This window comes from Xyrauchen texanus, chromosome 13, assembly GCF_025860055.1.
Source record: "Xyrauchen texanus isolate HMW12.3.18 chromosome 13, RBS_HiC_50CHRs, whole genome shotgun sequence".
NCBI lineage: Eukaryota > Metazoa > Chordata > Actinopteri > Cypriniformes > Catostomidae > Xyrauchen > Xyrauchen texanus.
In genome coordinates this window covers 45,828,874-45,848,873 of record NC_068288.1, presented here as the reverse complement: position 1 = coordinate 45,848,873, position 20,000 = coordinate 45,828,874, and the positions used below count along the sequence as shown (strand labels likewise).

General features: G+C 39.3%; 1 protein-coding gene across 3 annotated transcripts in view; it reads left to right on the top strand.

The window, feature by feature from the left end:
* Positions 1–20,000, top strand: part of LOC127653913 (TOX high mobility group box family member 2-like) — a 177,666-nt gene that overhangs the window by 101,018 nt on the left and 56,648 nt on the right. For all 3 annotated transcript variants that reach the window (XM_052140766.1, XM_052140767.1, XM_052140765.1), the window contains exon 4: positions 8,990–9,250. In XM_052140766.1, coding sequence (XP_051996726.1) covers positions 8,990–9,250 — 261 coding nt within the window. The remainder of the gene's footprint in view (positions 1–8,989; positions 9,251–20,000) is intronic.

The following is a 20,000-nucleotide window of genomic DNA, read 5'->3' as shown; positions in this document are numbered from 1 at the left end:
ATAGATAGATAGATAGATAAGATTCAACTTTAGATAGATAGATAGATAGATAGATAGATAGATAGATAGATAGATAGATAGATAGATAGATAGATAGATAGATAGATAGATAGATAGATAGATAGATAAAATTCAACTCTAGGTAGATAGATAGATAGATAGATAGATAGATAGATAGATAGATAGATAGATAGATAGATAGATAGATAGATAGATAGATAGATAGATAGATAGATAGATATATAGATAGATAAGATTCAACTTTAGATAGATAGATAGATAGATAGATAGATAGATAGATAGATAGATAGATAGATAGATAGATAGATAGATAGATAAGATTCAACTTTAGATAGATAGATAGATAGATAGATAGATAGATAGATAGATAGATAGATAGATAGATAGATAGATAGATAGATAGATAGATAGATAGATAAGATTCAACTTTAGATAGATAGATAGATAGATAGATAGATAGATAGATAGATAGATAGATAGATAGATAGATAGATAAGATTCAACTTTAGATAGATAGATAGATAGATAGATAGATAGATAGATAGATAGATAGATAGATAGAGTAGATAGATAGAGTAGATAGATAGATAGATAGATAGATAGATAGATAGATAGATAGATAGATAGATAGATAGATAGATAGATAGATAGATAAGATTCAACTTTAGGTAGATAGATAGATAGATAGATAGATAGATAGATAGATAGATAGATAGATAGATAGATAGATAGATAGATAGATAAGATTCAACTTTAGATAGATAGATAGATAGATAGATAGATAGATAGATAGATAGATAGATAGATAGATAGATAGATAGATAGATAGATAAGATTCAACTTTAGATAGATAGATAGATAGATAGATAGATAGATAGATAGATAGATAGATAGATAGATAGATAGATAGATAAGATTCAACTTTAGGTAGATAGATAGATAGATAGATAGATAGATAGATAGATAGATAGATAGATAGATAGATAGATAGATAGATAGATAGATAGATAGATAGATAGATAGATAAGATTCAACTTTAGATAGATAGATAGATAGATAGATAGATAGATAGATAGATAGATAGATAGATAGATAGATAGATAGACAGATAGACAGATAGATAGATAGATAGATAGATAGATAGATAAGATTCAACTTTAGGAGGATGTCCCTTGGGAAATATAAAGATAGAGACAAAATCTTAAGAAATGTTTCTCGGACTTTTGATTGCAGTCTTTTGCATGTTGGAATATCTGAGCACAGTTTGAGACGTTGTTGAGATCTCTTCTGAAACTCTAGAGGAGATGTGTGAGATTATTATAGAGTCTTTTCTTGTAGGAGGAACATCTGTGAAGCAGGAGACATTAGAGACGTCAGTGCTGTCTTAGAGTAATAATTTAGATATTAAAGAGATATTTGTGGGGGTTTTTTTTCCTTATGATGTGGTATGTAAATAAAGTACTCCAACAGTACCATCTGATGCATTGCAAAAAATCTTTTTCTTACTGAATATTGTCTTATTTTCCTGTACAAATATCTCAATATCCTTAAAACAAGAAAAAATGACCTCAGAAGCGGAGTGGAAATAAAATATAGTCTTGTGTTCAGAGAAATCTAACAAACTTTGGTGGAATTTATGCTTAAAACAAGAATAAACTCTTTACCAAATGAGTAAGAAAAATACTCTTTTTTCCCTTTTTAATCAAGTTTTTATCTCTTATGCAACTGGCTTTTTTCGTTGTTGCTATAAGCATAAATGTTACACAATTTCTCAAAAAAAGAAAACAAGATAAATATCTCATGTAATTTCACTTCTCATCTAAATGTATCATGTCTTAAGTATGTTTAGATGTGTTTACTTGAAAACAAGATTGTAAAGGGGTTAATGGAAAGGAGGAGGCGAGAACCGGCTTGACGATATAAATAATAGTTTAACGAAGAACTAAACTCTCTAAATTAAATTAGAACTCTCGGAGGCTTGATTAGCCTGATTAGGGGATGGGTGTGCGGAATCACTGCCCTGCCACAATCCTCCCTCGTTCTCTCAGTACATCCCCCACCCCCTCTTTCCCTGGGGAGGGGCATGCCTTCTGCCCCGTCTGCTGGCAGGTCAACCCTGTCTACCTGGGGACAAGTGGAGGGAAACAAACAAAAACGTGTGGCACCTACATGCCATAACGGCGATCGTGCCAAATTAACAAAACATTTTATAAAGAGAGTGAAAAGGCCAACATGGAGTGGCAGTGGGAGAGAGAGCGAGAGAGAAAAAAAAAACACTTACTCGCCGGTTCTCCGATATGGAGTAGCTTGGTCCTCGGCCACCCTCTTATGGATGATGGACGGATCGGTCCTCCGGCCCCTAGCGGACGCGTTTTTGGTGGACGGTAGGAGCCTCCCTCGCCCCTGGCAGCGTTAACCACTCCAGGCGGTTGGTTGTGAGCCCCTCCTCCTCTCGCGGTCATTGGCCGTTCCTCCGCTTCCAGGCGGCCAGTCTCCTCCGTCCTCCAGCAGATGGCCACGGCTGCTCCATTGGGGTGGATGGTAGTGGCAAGGTTTCTACTACAGCGCATCCCGCCTCCTTCACGGATTTCAGCAGCAGTGTAATTCAGCATTAATGTAAAGGAGGAGGCGAGAACTGGCTTGACGATATAAATAATAGTTTAATGAAGAACTAACCAAAAAGACAAACACCCACAGGTGTCAGACAGCTGTCCGTAAATCTCTCTCTCTCTCTCTCACACACACACTGCAGCTTCTAGTCGGTCTTTATCCCTCTCTGAGGCTTGATTAGCTTGATTAGGGGCCTGGTGTGCAGAATCACGACCTGGCCCTACCCTCCGCCCTGTCACAAAGATCAAAACAACCAGTAAGGCACCATCACTAAACCAAAACATCACTTTGAGATACCTGAGTAACTCAATTTTGAAACATGATTAACCTTATAAAAAGTATTAAAGTACCATATAAATACTATAGTACATGAATATAGTAATCAAACAGCACCATGGATTTACTTTTTCATTATGGCTCAATGAGGTTAACATTTGAAAAGGTGAATCTGTAATTGTTTCTGTACGAGAATTCTCCTGAGGATCCAACGACAGTCTCTCTTCACACAATACCCCGCTCGCCCCAATGTTTACAACACTTGAATTAGTTTCCTTCCAACAATTATGAGCCGAATTCAATCTCAGGAAATGTTCTTTTTCAGATCCATTAGAGTGGACAATAACAGGGGAGGCCATGAAGTCTATAAAGACATCTGTCTTCAAAGGGATGTAGAACTAGATAGAAGATTTATATCCAGCCTCAGTTGCACAAATGGTCTTTTATTAACAAAGTTCGGGAGGAGCAAGTTCATTCACATCTGACCAATCACAAAGCAAGAGTAAGAGTCTATAAACAGCTGGTTACCTCTACGTAGCATTGAGAGTTTCCGGCATTCATCCCCACCCAATGCCCACGAAAAGACCCATGCAAGTGACTCGGACCAACCACTTTAAGTGCTACTTTTATTCTGTCTTTCCTCCTAATCTCTATTCGATCATTGCGTGAAGCTGCTTCTGCAAACCGACTGTGCTCCCCAGCGTTTCAATCCAGTTCTCCCACACAGATGATTCCTGTCAGCCTCATTACCTCACTGCACAGCTCCTTTAAGGGGTGATCCATTCACCGATTCCGTTCATCATCTTTTAGCATGAATATCTCGATTGTTCTCCCATCGATGTGCCCTTCGGAATGGGATTTATTCCATTCGAATGCAGGGGAAATCATTTAAAAGCGAACTCCTTCCAATCGACCAATGCTCTAAATTACAACTTCTTTTTAAACCAACGCAGACATTTTTTAGCACGATCTCGCTGCTGCAGCAGCTCCCACTCCGACCACTCTACCGCTCACCACAGATATACACTGCCTCTGTCCGAACAGACACGAGCCGAATTTGGCTCTGCAAGAGGCAGATCGCGTGCCACATCCAACTCATTCGTCCAACTCGCCGCACAGCCCCGTTAACCAAGAAGCAACCTCTTCTACAATCTTCTATTCATCTCTTGACAATAACATGACTTTCTCTACTCAGCCCACATGGCTCCATTACCCATACTATGCCACTCGAAACATCACCACCAAGTGATTTACAATCTGGCCGCTTTAGGTCTTCCCTAAACAGTCCACCATAAGCCGGCATCTCCGCATCAATCAATTTCATTCAAATATCTCCTACTATACACCCTAATATCGGACGCCGTACTTGACGACTCAACCCATTCGTATCATGGAGTGAGTTCTTGCTTATATGCAGCATGAATTGTTCACATGAAAACACAGGCTTTCCTGTTAATGCCATGCGGGCCCACGCCTACGGGTTCAGCCACTCGCAGCTCTGACCAAGCTCATTATAACATTCTCATATGAATTGCACCCTTTCCCATTGAATGCTGTGTTGTCCCGCACCTGAGGATTCAGCCTGTTCATAACAGCAAACGTACATGCAAGCATGTAACCTGACATTGCCTCTAACGAGGGCATTTATTTACATTTTCTATCTGCCAACTCCCATCCAGCCCTTCCAATCGGTAGCACACTATCTCCATTACAAAGGATCCCACTTAAATCCGGCATCTCAGGAAAAAAGGAGATATTGTCGTTAAAATCAATTGGTTCCTCTTATTCCTTCCAACACGTCACTTGTGTGCTTCACAAGGCTACGACACCAGTGACTTACTGTTCCGTTTCTTGGCTTCTTTTGTGGGGCGTTCAAGCTCAGGTCATCAAGCCATGTTTATGCTATGCTAGCCATAGTAAGAGTATATATACAGATGCTTACCTCTACATAGCATTGAGAGTTTCCGGCATCCCACCACCTCCCCATCTCCTCCTATCTATTCCATCAATGCTAATCCAGTCCGGGGGAGACGTTTGGGTGGCATTCGAGCTCAGGTCACGTCTTGAGCCTCAAGCCCTCCACCAGGGACATCAAGCCGTATATGTTTATGCTATGCTAGCCAAAGTAAGAGTATATATACAGATGCTTACCTCTACATAGCATTGAGAGTTTCCGGCATCCCACCACCTCCCCATCTCCTCCTATCTATTCCATCAATGCTAATCCAGTCCGGGGGAGACGTTTGGGTGGCATTCGAGCTCAGGTCACGTCTCGAGCCTCAAGCCCTCCACCAGGGACATCAAGCCATATATGTTTATGCTAGGCTAGCCAAAGTAAGAGTATATATACAGCTGCTTACCTCTACGTAGCATTGAGAGTTTCCGGCATCCCACCACCTCCCCATCTCCTCCTATCTATTCCATCAATGCTAATCCAGTCCGGGGGAGACGTTTGGGTGGCATTCGAGCTCAGGTCACGTCTCGAGCCTCAAGCCCTCCACCAGGGACATCAAGCCATATATGTTTATGCTATGCTAGCCAAAGTAAGAGTATATATACAGATGCTTACCTCTACGTAGCATTGAGAGTTTCCGGCATCCCACCACCTCCCCATCTCCTCCTATCTATTCCATCAATGCTAATCCAGTCCGGGGGAGACTTTTGGGTGGCATTCGAGCTCAGGTCACGTCTCGAGCCTCAAGCCCTCCACCAGGGACATCAAGCCATATATGTTTATGCTAGGCTAGCCAAAGTAAGAGTATATATACAGATGCTTACCTCTACGTAGCATTGAGAGTTTCCGACATCCCACCACCTCCCCATCTCCTATCTATTCCATCAATGCTAATCCAGTCCGGGGGAGACTTTTGGGTGGCATTCGAGCTCAGGTCACGTCTCGAGCCTCAAGCCCTCCACCAGGGACATCAAGCCATATATGTTTATGCTAGGCTAGCCAAAGTAAGAGTATATATACAGATGCTTACCTCTACATAGCATTGAGAGTTTCCGGCATCCCACCACCTCCCCATCTCCTCCTATCTATTCCATCAATGCTAATCCAGTCCGGGGGAGACGTTTGGGTGGCATTCGAGCTCAGGTCACGTCTCGAGCCTCAAGCCCTCCACCAGGGACATCAAGCCATATATGTTTATGCTATGCTAGCCAAAGTAAGAGTATATATACAGATGCTTACCTCTACGGAGCATTGAGAGTTTCCGGCATCCCACCACCTCACCATCTCCTCCTATCTATTCCATCAATGCTAATCCATTCCGGGGGAGACGTTTGGGTGGCATTCGAGCTCAGGTCACGTCTCGAGCCTCAAGCCCTCCACCAGGGACATCAAGCCATATATGTTTATGCTAGGCTAGCCAAAGTAAGAGTATATATACAGCTGCTTACCTCTACGTAGCATTGAGAGTTTCCGGCATCCCACCACCTCCCCATCTCCTCCTATCTATTCCATCAATGCTAATCCAGTCCGGGGGAGACGTTTGGGTGGCATTCGAGCTCAGGTCACGTCTCGAGCCTCAAGCCCTCCACCAGGGACATCAAGCCATATATGTTTATGCTATGCTAGCCAAAGTAAGAGTATATATACAGATGCTTACCTCTACATAGCATTGAGAGTTTCCGGCATCCCACCACCTCCCCATCTCCTCCTATCTATTCCATCAATGCTAATCCAGTCCGGGGGAGACTTTTGGGTGGCATTCGAGGCTCAGGTCACGTCTCGAGCCTCAAGCCCTCCACCAGGGACATCAAGCCATATATGTTTATGCTAGGCTAGCCAAAGTAAGAGTATATATACAGATGCTTACCTCTACATAGCATTGAGAGTTTCCGGCATCCCACCACCTCCCCATCTCCTCCTATCTATTCCATCAATGCTAATCCAGTCCGGGGGAGACTTTTGGGTGGCATTCGAGCTCAGGTCACGTCTCGAGCCTCAAGCCCTCCACCAGGGACATCAAGCCATATATGTTTATGCTATGCTAGCCAAAGTAAGAGTATATATACAGATGCTTACCTCTACGTAGCATTGAGAGTTTCCGACATCCCACCACCTCCCCATCTCCTCCTATCTATTCCATCAATGCTAATCCAGTAGGGGGAGGGGGGTGGGTGGCATTCAAGCTCAGGTCACGTCTCGAGCCTCAAACCCTCCACCAGGGACATCAAGCAATATGTGTTTATGCTGAACTGCATGTATGAGCAAAAATATTTATGTCATTCATTTCAAATCTGGTCAAGGAACATCCAAGAATGCAACCATAGATGTAGTCCACTAAATATCTCCCGCAACAGAATTGACTTATACACCCATTGGAAAGATTGAGATCCCATTAATATCTCAATCATTTCCCCTAGACAACAATGACATTAAAAGGAGAGCAACTGTAGAAACTTTATCTGTAGTCTTTTGCTTCTCATATGTTTCTCCTGAGAAAAAGACTCCAATAATCTCACATTTCTCAAATCAAAAGTCAAGAGATCTTAAAATGAACTTGTGAAATTCTCCCAAGAGAAAATGATTTGAGCTGTGATATCCACATTCATTTTATTGCTCGATACTCGTACTGGATGACTGTTTTTATTTCTCCCAAGGAATTTCGGGAGAAACATCTGAAACAAAGATACTTAAGTGAAAATTGTCTATTAAGTTTAATAAGTTATAAAAGAGCAACCTTTGTGGGATCTCTTTCTTAAAATATCTTTTAGTGCTTTAGCCTTGCATTTGAATCTCGGACAGGTGATATATTTCAGAGAACTTCGTGATTTGAGCAAGGTGAAATCTAACATCCAACGATCCTTGTCTCTACAATCGTCCACTGCTGCGTATTTGCTAAAAGTATTTGTTTGCAAGATAAATGGCCATTCTCCAGGCGAAGATGACAGCCAACACAAAGATGATTCTGAATTGATTTCTGAAATGTTGCAGAACTGACTGTTTGATGTATACGGGCAGATATGAATCATAAAAATTCTATTAAAAAAGCTCTTGAATGGTTGACAGCGGAATATTATTTCTGATGATTAATTTGACTCAGTCATTATGGAGGGGGCTCCAGTCAGATCGTAGCCCACAAAATTGCTTTTCATTCCCTCTTGAATACCCCACCAATCTCTCTCTCTCTCTCTCTCTCTCTCTCTCTCTCTCTCTCTCTTGCCTTCTTATTCCTTTTTCCCAAATTTAATGTTGCATGTCTCGAATCCAAAGTTAGATTGACACGGTTGATGAGAAATGCAAGCATCGATACGGGCATGGTGGAAACGAGGAAACATGAGAGCCAATCAGAAACCTGGGCTATGAAAACACAATACAGTATTCCCACAAACTTTCAATGATTTCCAAGACAAATCAGAAATTGACAAATGAGTCAGCTTCTAAAACAGTGGGTGTTGCTTGTATAACTGCATCAAGTTCATATCATTGCATTTTGTGCGTCTCCTCGCAAGCATCAGTGTTACCATTGATCTTACTTAGAGTTAGGGATTTTAACCAATCGCACCAATGAATTGATCAAGGTACAATCGGGAATGATCCCTCAACTTTTCAATAACTTATGCAATTACTTTTCTGAGCAATTTACATTTACATTTCTGCATTTGGCAGATGCTTTTATCCAAAGCGACTTACAGAGCCCTTATTACAGGGACAATCCCCCCGGAGCAACCTGGAGTTAAGTGTCTTACTCAAGGACACAATGGTGGTGACTGTGGGGATCAAACCAGCAACCTTCTGATTACCAGTTATGTGCTTTAGCCCACTACACCACCACCACTCTAATTATATTTTTCCGCTCTAACAACCACTCTGAGCGCTTTAGGAGCCACATAGCAATTCCATGGCAACCACCCAGAACACCTTAGCAACCACCCATAACACCCTAGCAACAACAAAGCAATGCAATAACGTCCACTCAGAACACTTCAGGAACATCATGGCAACCACTAAGAGCTCCCTAGCATTGTGGCAAGCACTACTCACATTTGGTTCCTAAAAATGTAAAAAATATAATTATTATCTCTCTCTCACTCTCTCTCACTTTCTCTCTCTCTCTCTCCTTTTCTACTGCAGAATTACTCAGGGCAGGGAGGGGGCAACGGTAACGGCGGAGGAGGAGGAGGTGACGAAGACTACGAGATCCCACCCATAACCCCCCCCAATCACCCAGACCCCCACCTTCTCCACCTCATGGACCCAGAGTCCAGTTACCTGTGTCACTCCATTCCTCACAACGGCCTGATCAACCCGTACCAATACCCGGAGCTGCCCGCGCTCATGATGTCTAACATGCTCACACAGGACGGACACCTGCTCTCCAGCCAAATGCCCTCGGTGAGTCACACACTCTGGCTGTGTTCTAAACACTAGTGAGCCGCCTGCCTAGACTGCATTTGTAAGCAATATACACTAATAATAAACTACTACAGTATACAGATATTTCTGGGGATACACTACAGGATTGCCATGTTTCTTTGGTATGCAACATGATAGCACCATGATATTCTTTGAAGTGCCTTGGAGTGCAATGTACTGCAAATACTGTAGTACATGACTATGGTAATAATTGTGTACTGTGGCATACCAAAGGGCCGTACTACCAACATAGTACTTTTTTGTAAGGGTGCACTCGTTGCACTCTCAATCTGAAGGGTTGAATATTGATTATAAATATAACTAGAAAGGTAAATCTTGATGTTGGCTCTACAAAGCATTTTTCTGAAAGTTTAAACTAGGTTTTACCTTTTATTTTATACAGACATTAAATGATGGCAAACATCTAGCTAGCTAGTTAGATAGATTGAGAGAGAGAGAGAGAGAGAGACTTAAAGCAGAGAAAGGCCTTTTGTGGGTTTGTTTCCTTTATTTATCCCCTTTTCTCCCAATGCTGGAATGCCCAATTCCCACTACTTAGTCCTACTCGTGGTGGCGCGGTTACTCGCCTCAATCCGGGCATCACGTGACTCATTGTGCACGACACCGCGGAGACTCACAGCATATGGAGGCTCATGCTACTCTCCACGATCCACACACAACTCACCACACACCCCATTGAGAGAACCACTAATCACCACCACGAGGAGGTTACCCCATGTGACTCTACCCTCCCTAGCAACCGGGCCAGTTTGGTTGCTAAGGAGACTCACAGCATGTGGAGGCTCATGCTACTCTCCACGATCCACACACAACTCACCACACGCCCCATTGAGAGAACCACTAATCACCACCACGAGGAGGTTACCCCATGTGACTCTACCCTCCCTAGCAACCGGGCCAATTTGGTTGCTAAGGAGACTCACAGCATGTGGAGGCTCATGCTACTCTCCACAATCCACACACAACTCACCACACGCCCCAATGAGAGCGAGAACCACTAATCGTGACCATGAGGAGGTTATCCCATGTGACTCTACCCTCCCTAGCAACCGGGCCAATTTGGTTGCTAAGGAGACCTGGCTGGAGTCACTCAGCACGCCCTGGATTCAAACTCGCGACTCCAGCGGTGATATTTAGCATCAATACTCGCTGGCCCCCTGGGTTTGTTTACATTAGAATTTTGGACAGTTGGAGTATGAATTCACGAGCATTCCGTTCGCCCATTTGAACGTTCCGTCAATGTAAGTATTGGATTTTTAAATTTTTTGGATCATCCGCCGTGCAAAAACCGTAAGTCCGATCAGTTAGAAAAGTCACAGCACCCTATTCCTAAACCATCTGAAGGTCTGCGCCAAGTTGGTGACTGTAGCTTGAAAGCTCCAGGAGGAGTTAGCGTTAGAAATGTTGGTCTCGGTTTAGGGACGTTTGTAGAGTAACAGTCAGTACTGAAATGTATCAATATAAAATAGGCAGACATACAATTACTAACCCAACACTAAACTATGTTGAAACCACTTTGAGTGTTAGTCGAGGCTCGTATGTGCTTAACGTTTAGAGATGTGTACGGGATAATGTACAGCCAGCCGGTTGATATCGCAAAATAAACCCGACAGGGTTTCGTATCACCCTAAAGTGGTTTATTTTGACTGTACTGTACAATATCCCACTTACTACATGGCTACTAACCAAATAAATAAATAAATATATGAACATAAAAGATTGATTTGCATTTTAATGATGTAACTGTGACAAGTATTACATTTCTGACCAGCTGAGATCAACCTTTGGTTTGCGTTCTGTTAGTGTTTATTTTATAAATAATGACAGTCTGACTGCTCATTATTCAGCTTATTACAAGACCAAATAAGTAAATAAATGTGCATGAAACATTGATTTTTACTAGCTTACTTGTAGAGCTTCGAAAGTGATCCAAGAAGCATGTAGGATGTCTCGCAATACCTGGATGACCGGTCAGATGCGTTTTAATCCCGGGATGTGCGGTTGTTACTCAGAGATATCAGACCACTAGATGGCGCCATTGGCCAATCACAATCGAGTATTCCAGAGCGCCGTGTAATAAGAACTGGTTGAAATATGTGCACAGTTATTTTCATGATGTCCCAGGACAATTGGCACTTTTAATATAAAGACTAAACTCCCATTACTATTGCCGCCATATTGAGAGTTGCCATTTCTCACCTCCTCCTCCTCATACGGTCTGTGATTGAATGGCTCTGAATGAATAGATGAATTACACAATAGCCCATTTTTGACTTGTGGACAATTAGTCTTTTAAACACTGTGTTTTCTCAACCCAACTAACTGACCACATCAGCCTTTGTCACTACTAACAATTCCCTAATGTCATTTTTAGACATACATGATGTAGAGAGACAGATGTGTGCCTGTCTGTCTGCACTGAGCACAGTGACAGCAGTGAAGCAGGAGGGATTGTGGGTAAATTCATCAGTGCCATTTTTCTCTGTCAATGGTTTCTTTATTCCTACATTAAGATCTACTCCTCATATCTAAAGCTCATTACTTTGTGTTTTCTGGCTTAATACAGACTGTGACGGTTATAAAGTAATATTAGTGGTGTAATGTGGTCAAAATTGCCATCTTTTGTAACTTTCTAATAAAGCTGAGATTTCAGCATGCATGAAGAACAGCTCGAAACAAACACTTGAAAACGTATGAATTCTTCTTTAATGGTTAATCGCATAAAAAACGTCAAGCTGGTTTTGACAAATTCACATTAAGCTTTTTAAAACAAACTTAAAAGGAAAGAAATTACTTGATGATCATTAAAACCCCAGCTGTATTGAAACTGGGCATAATTTTAACATAACAAAAATGCATCACCATTCCTGGTCAAATAGACATCAGACAAAGCAGAAAATGGAGGGCAGCGGTTTTTAGAGTCATATGACTCTCTGCGTGCAATTTCTGGATCGAACATATGATGCATTCAATCATTTTCTGCACTGACACACATTGAGCCAGTGAACTGAGTGAGCTAGTCAATTATATGCCACTAAATGACATTGCACATTTCCACATCAAAACAAAAAACAAACTGAAAATATTTATTAACGTAAATTTTAAGTTTGCATTTGAAAAAAATGACTCTATGAGCTGTGTAAATATGTTTTGTGTTCTATTCATGATGTTGATAACATGTCCTAGCTTACTTTGACCTTTTATGACCTTTGCCTCCATCTTGGTTTGCTTAAATGAAATTGATAGCTTTAAGAGTAGAAATTAACTCTACACAAACATTATGAATTTGGCAAATGCTTTTATCCCAAGGCAAAAAAATTTACGACTTTTACACCTCATAATAATTCATTCAAAATTGCAAAACCATAAGATATATGACTTGGCTCGTACAAAAAGTTACGACTTTTACACCTCATAATAATTAATACAAAATTGCGAAACCATAAGATTTATAACTTGGCTCATACAAAACGTTACGACTTTTACACCTCGTAATAATTAATACAAAATTGCGAAACCATAAGGTTTATGACTTGGCTCATACAAAACGTTACGACTTTTACACCTCGTAATAATTAATACAAAATTGCGAAACCATAAGGTTTATGACTTGGCTCATACAAAACGTTACGACTTTTACACCTCGTAATAATTAATACAAAATTGCGAAACCATAAGGTTTATGACTTGGCTCATACAAAACGTTACGACTTTTACACATCGTAATAATTAATACAAAATTGCGAAACCATAAGATATATGACTTGGCTCGTACAAAAAGTTACGATTTTTACACCTCATAATAATTCATTCAAAATTGCAAAACCATAAGATTTATGACTTGGCTCGTACAAAACGTTACGACTTTTACACATCGTAATAATTAATACAAAATTGCGAAACCATAAGGTTTATGACTTGGCTCGTACAAAACGTTACTACTTTTACACCTCGTAATAATTAATACAAAATTGCAAAACCATAAGATATATGACTTGGCTCGTACAAAACGTTACTACTTTTACACCTCGTAATAATTAATACAAAATTGCAAAACCATAAGATATATGACTTGGCTCGTACAAAACGTTACTACTTTTACACCTCGTAATAATTAATACAAAATTGCGAAACCATAAGATTTATAACTTGGCTCATACAAAACGTTACGACTTTTACACATCGTAATAATTAATACAAAATTGCGAAACCATGAGATATATGACTTAGCTTGTAAAAAAAGTTACGATTTTTACACCTCATAATAATTCATTAAAATTTGTGAAACCATAAGATTTATGACTTGGCTCGTACAAAAAGTTACGACTTTTACACCTCATAATAATTCATTCAAAATTGCAAAACCATAAGATTTATGACTTGGCTCGTACAAAACGTTAGGACTTTTACACATCGTAATAATTAATACAAAATTGCGAAACCATAAGATATATGACTTGGCTCGTACAAAACGTTACTACTTTTACACCTCGTAATAATTAATACAAAATTGCGAAACCATGAGATATATGACTTAGCTCATAAAAAAAGTTACGATTTTTACACCTCATAATAATTCATTAAAATTTGCGAAACCATAAGATATATGACTTGGCTCGTACAAAAAGTTACGACTTTTACACCTCATAATAATTAATACAAAATTGTGAAACCATAAGATTTATGACTTGGCTCGTACAAAAAGTTACGACTTTTACACCTCATAATAATTAATACAAAATTGTGAAACCATAAGATATATGACTTGGCTCGTACAAAAAGTTACAACTTTTATACCTTGTAATAATTAATACAAAATTGCAAAACCATAAGATATATGACTTGGCTGGTACAAAAAGTTTAATAATAATTATTATTATCTTAATAATTAATACAAAATTGCGAAACCATAAGATATATGACTTGGCTCGTACAAAACGTTACGACTTTTACACCTCGTAATAATTAATACAAAATTGCAAAACCATAAGATATATGACTTGGCTCAGTACAAAACGTTACTGACTTTTACACCTCGTAATAATTAATACAAAATTGCAAAACCATAAGATATATGACTTGGCTCGTACAAAACGTTACGACTTTTACACCTCGTAATAATTAATACAAAATTGCAAAACCATAAGATATATGACTTGGCTCGTACAAAACGTTACGACTTTTACACCTCGTAATAATTAATACAAAATTGCGAAACCATAAGATATATGACTTGGCTCGTACAAAACGTTACGACTTTTACACCTCGTAATAATTAATACAAAATTGCGAAACCATAAGATATATGACTTGGCTCGTACAAAACGTTACGACTTTTACACATCGTAATAATTAATACAAAATTGCGAAACCATAAGATTTATGACTTGGCTCGTACAAAAAGTTACGACTTTTACACCTCATAATAATTAATACAAAATTGTGAAACCATAAGATTTATGACTTGGCTCGTACAAAAAGTTACGACTTTTACACCTTGTAATAATTAATACAAAATTGCAAAACCATAAGATATATGACTTGGCTCGTACAAAACGTTACGACTTTTACACCTCGTAATAATTAATACAAAATTGCGAAACCATAAGATATATGACTTGGCTCGTACAAAAAGTTTAATAGTAATTATTATTATCGTAATAATTAATACAAAATTTCGAAACCATAAGATATATGACTTGGCTCGTACAAAACGTTACGACTTTTACACCTCGTAATAATTAATACAAAATTGCAAAACCATAAGATATATGACTTGGCTCGTACAAAACGTTACGACTTTTACACCTCGTAATAATTAATACAAAATTGCGAAACCATGAGATTTATGACTTAGCTCGTAAAAAAGTTACGATTTTTACACCTCATAATAATTCATTAAAATTTGCGAAACCATAACATATATAACTTGGCTCGTACAAAAAGTTACGACTTTTACACCTCATAATAATTAATACAAAATTGTGAAACCATAAGATTTATGACTTGGCTCGTACAAAAAGTTACGACCTTTACACCTCATAATAATTAATACAAATTTGCGAAACCATAAAATATATGACTTGGCTCGTACAAAAAGTTACGACTTTTACACCTCGTAATAATTAATACAAAATTGCGAAACCATAAAATATATGACTTGGCTCGTACAAAAAGTTACGACTTTTACACCTCGTAATAATTAATACAAAATTGCGAAACCATAAGATTTATAACTTGGCTCATACAAAACGTTACGACTTTTACACATCGTAATAATTAATACAAAATTGCGAAACCATGAGATATATGACTTAGCTCGTAAAAAAAGTTACGATTTTTACACCTCATAATAATTCATTAAAATTTGTGAAACCATAAGATTTATGACTTGGCTCGTACAAAAAGTTACGACTTTTACACCTCATAATAATTCATTCAAAATTGCAAAACCATAAGATTTATGACTTGGCTCGTACAAAACGTTAGGACTTTTACACATCGTAATAATTAATACAAAATTGCGAAACCATAAGATATATGACTTGGCTCGTACAAAAAGTTACGACTTTTACACCTCGTAATAATTAATACAAAATTGCGAAACCATAAAATATATGACTTGGCTCGTACAAAAAGTTACGACTTTTACACCTCATAATAATTAATACAAAATTGTGAAACCATAAGATTTATGACTTGGCTCGTACAAAAAGTTACAACCTTTACACCTCATAATAATTAATACAAATTTGCGAAACCATAAAATATATGACTTGGCTCGTACAAAAAGTTACGACTTTTACACCTCATAATAATTAATACAAAATTGTGAAACCATAAGATTTATGACTTGGCTCGTACAAAAAGTTACGACCTTTACACCTCATAATAATTAATACAAATTTGCGAAACCATAAAATATATGACTTGGCTCGTACAAAAAGTTACGACTTTTACACCTCGTAATAATTAATACAAAATTGCGAAACCATAAAATATATGACTTGGCTCGTACAAAAAGTTACGACTTTTACACCTGATAATAATTTGTATGATATGGTGCAGTCGTAAGATAAATGGCATCGTACTACTTGGCCCGTATGAAAAGGTCTGACATTTACACCAGCCAATCATCAAACAAAATTTCAAATCGATATAATACAGGCATCATATTTGTAGCGAGCCTCCTATGCAACAATTTATTTTAAGAAAGGAAACATCTAAGAACGAATTTGGTTACTCACTTCCTGTTTATTTATGCAATATAAATGACTGATATAACCTTTATCAAACCCTGCTATTTTCTTTCCTCCATGGTACACAACAGTTATTTTCTTATTGTTCGTACTTTTATTTATTTTTCTCAATGGCTTGTACGATTTCTCGTGACCCGCCATCGCATGCTTTTATTACGACTTGTCATGACACCGGGCTGTTTACACCAGCAAAATACAAACTATAAGATGTTTCTGTTTGTGGTTGCTGTGTAGCTGCGGTTTTGTCAGAACCGTTCTGGTTCCATCGTAAACAGAAACCTTTTCTTCTGAAATGAATCTGTGTGTCAGGGGGTCAGTGCATATATTCCATCTCCAAGAGAAGAGAAAAAAGCCATTAGGTTCCATCTTCCTCCTTGAGTAGAGAGAGCTGGAGAGATCTTTTTTCATTAGAGCGAGAGACACTGTCAGAAAGAGAGAGAGAGAGAGATGAGTTAGAGAGGCAGAAGACTGATAGAGGAGAAATAGAGAACAGGGAGGAGCTTGAGTAAATGAACACGGCAGAGGGATAAAAGGAAAACTGCTTTGAATGGAATGGCATCTGTACAAAGAGCTTTTTAAAGTATACGAAACAATTTAGAGAGGCAGACATGACTTCCATCTAAATAACTGTGTTTTTAGTCTAAACATCCTTATGCTTCTGATGGATGTTGGTTTATGGGCATCACTTCAGCATGTTTATTGTGCATATGTAGAGTCCCAGAGACATTCTACATTCAACCCCATCCCCTAACCTTACCTTAGAAAAAAATAGCCTTGATTTTTACTACAGTAACCAGTTTCACCATGGTATTATTTTGTAAATTTACAGTAACCACAAAATGAATCACGGTTAGTGTATTAACACCATGCTTAACTGCATTAAAACATGGTTACTACAATATTACTATAGTATGACACAATCTACACACAATCGATGCCGAGCCGCGGGAACAAGTGTGATCGACAGACCCCGCCTCCAGATCAAACCCTTCTCTTCACTCCCCGATATTCACTTTGACCAAATCACATTAATATTATGTCTAATAGCAACACTGTGTGGCAGATAATATTTACCCTTGCATGCTAATAGCAACACTGTGTGGCAGATACTATTTACACTGGGTTGCTAATAGCTACACTGTGTGGCAGATGCTATTTACACTTGCGTGCTAATAGCAACACTGTGTGGCAGATACTATTTACACTGGGTTGCTAATAGCGACACTGTGTGGCAGATACTATTTACACCGGCGTGCTAATAGCAACACTGTGTGGCAGATACTATTTACACCGGCGTGCTAATAGCTACACTGTGTAGCAGATACTATTTACACTGGCATGCTAATAGCTGCACTGTGTGGCAGATAATATTTACACTGGCGTGCTAATAGCAACACTGTGTGGCAGATAATATTTACACTGGCGTGCTAATAGCAACACTGTGTGGCAGATACTATTTACACCGGCGTGCTAATAGCTACACTGTGTGGCAGATACTATTTACACTGGCATGCTAATAGCTGCACTGTGTGGCAGATAATATTTACACTGGGTTGCTAATAGCTACACTGTGTGACAGATAATATTTACACCGGCGTGCTAATAGCTACACTGTGTGGCAGATACTATTTACACTGGCGTGCTAATAGCAACACTGTGTGACAGATAATATTTACACCGGCGTGCTAATAGCAACACTGTGTGGCAGATACTATTTACACCGGCGTGCTAATAGCTACACTGTGTAGCAGATACTATTTACACTGGCATGCTAATAGCTACACTGTGTGACAGATAATATTTACACCGGCGTGCTAATAGCAACACTGTGTGGCAGATACTATTTACACCGGCGTGTTAATAGCTACACTGTGTAGCAGATACTATTTACACTGGCATTAATAGCTACAATGTGTAGCAGATACTATTTACACTGGCATTAATAGCTACACTGTGTAGCAGATACTATTTACACTGGCATTAATAGCTACACTGTGTAGCAGATACTATTTACACTGGCATTAATAGCTACACTGTGTAGCAGATACTATTTACACTGGCATGCTAATAGCTACACTGTGTGACAGATAATATTTACACCGGCGTGCTAATAGCAACACTGTGTGGCAGATACTATTTACACCGGCGTGTTAATAGCTACACTGTGTCGCAGATACTATTTACACTGGCATTAATAGCTACACTGTGTGGCAGATAATATTTACACTTGGGTGCTAATAGCTACACTGTGTGGCAGATAATATTTACACTTGGGTGCTAATAGCTACACTGTGTGGCAGATAATATTTACACTTGGGTGCTAATAGCTACACTGTGTGGCAGATAATATTTACACTTGCGTGCTAATAGCTGCACTGTGTGGCAGATAATATTTACACTTGCGTGCTAATAGCTACACTGTGTGGCAGATACTGTTTACACCAGCGTTTCTCAACGGGGGCGGTACCGCCCCCTAGGGGGCGTTTGGACAGTGTTGGGGGGCGGTGTGAACGAGGCAGCAGAGAGGGGGCTCAGGCACAAATGGGGGCGTTACTCAGAGGTACTCAACAGGCGGCCTGCGCAAAAATCTTTTCAGCTCTTCTCCTTAGCCTATGTCTTCGTCTTGCTCGGATTACTGCTGCCACTTCACCAGGAGGATATGCCAGGAGAGCCGCTTCTAAGTTACACATGCTTTTAATAGGCGGAGAATTTTCAGCGCAAAATAGAGGCGCGCTTTCACCGGCTTTTTCTGTACATAACGCGGAATACATAATTAGGCGCAGTTTAGGCTTCCCCTCCCATCTATTTATGTGACACTCCCACTTTCCCTTTTCCATCCCATGAATGCATATGCATGACACGAAAAGCGCATTTTGCCATTTTCAATTGCGACAGGCAATCTGCGCTTTCATCTCGGTGCGTCCCGTTCGTACATACCTCGCCATGGTTTTATGCGCACTTTGCGAAACAAATACGCCTGAAGTGGGCGCAAAAGCGTTAGTACATCTGGCCCTGAGAATTTTAATTGTAATGTGATGATCGGGTGCGGATATCTAATCGGAGAAAATCATTGGTGATGGTGAGTTTGTTTTTAACAGCTGATTCGGGTGACGTTAGAGCTGATCCGCGCATCTCTACTCTGCAATGTGTAATTGGCCGATGGGAATAATAAAGTCATAATAATATAAATATTGATTTTATATTATTTGTCTTTCTGCAGTTATTCACCTAGTATATTAATATTAACTTAAGTTCTCTCCCTCGTGTCCCGCAAAATCAGGTCTGCTGACCTGCAACAGAGCAATAGCCAGGTGGTCACCCTACGTTACTCACTGTTATTCATCACAACGTTTAAGCCTCTGACAACTCATACAATGTTCATTTGAATGTAAAATAAAATTATGTCTGTGCAAATTAATGAATTCATATTTAAATGTTGCTAATAACCC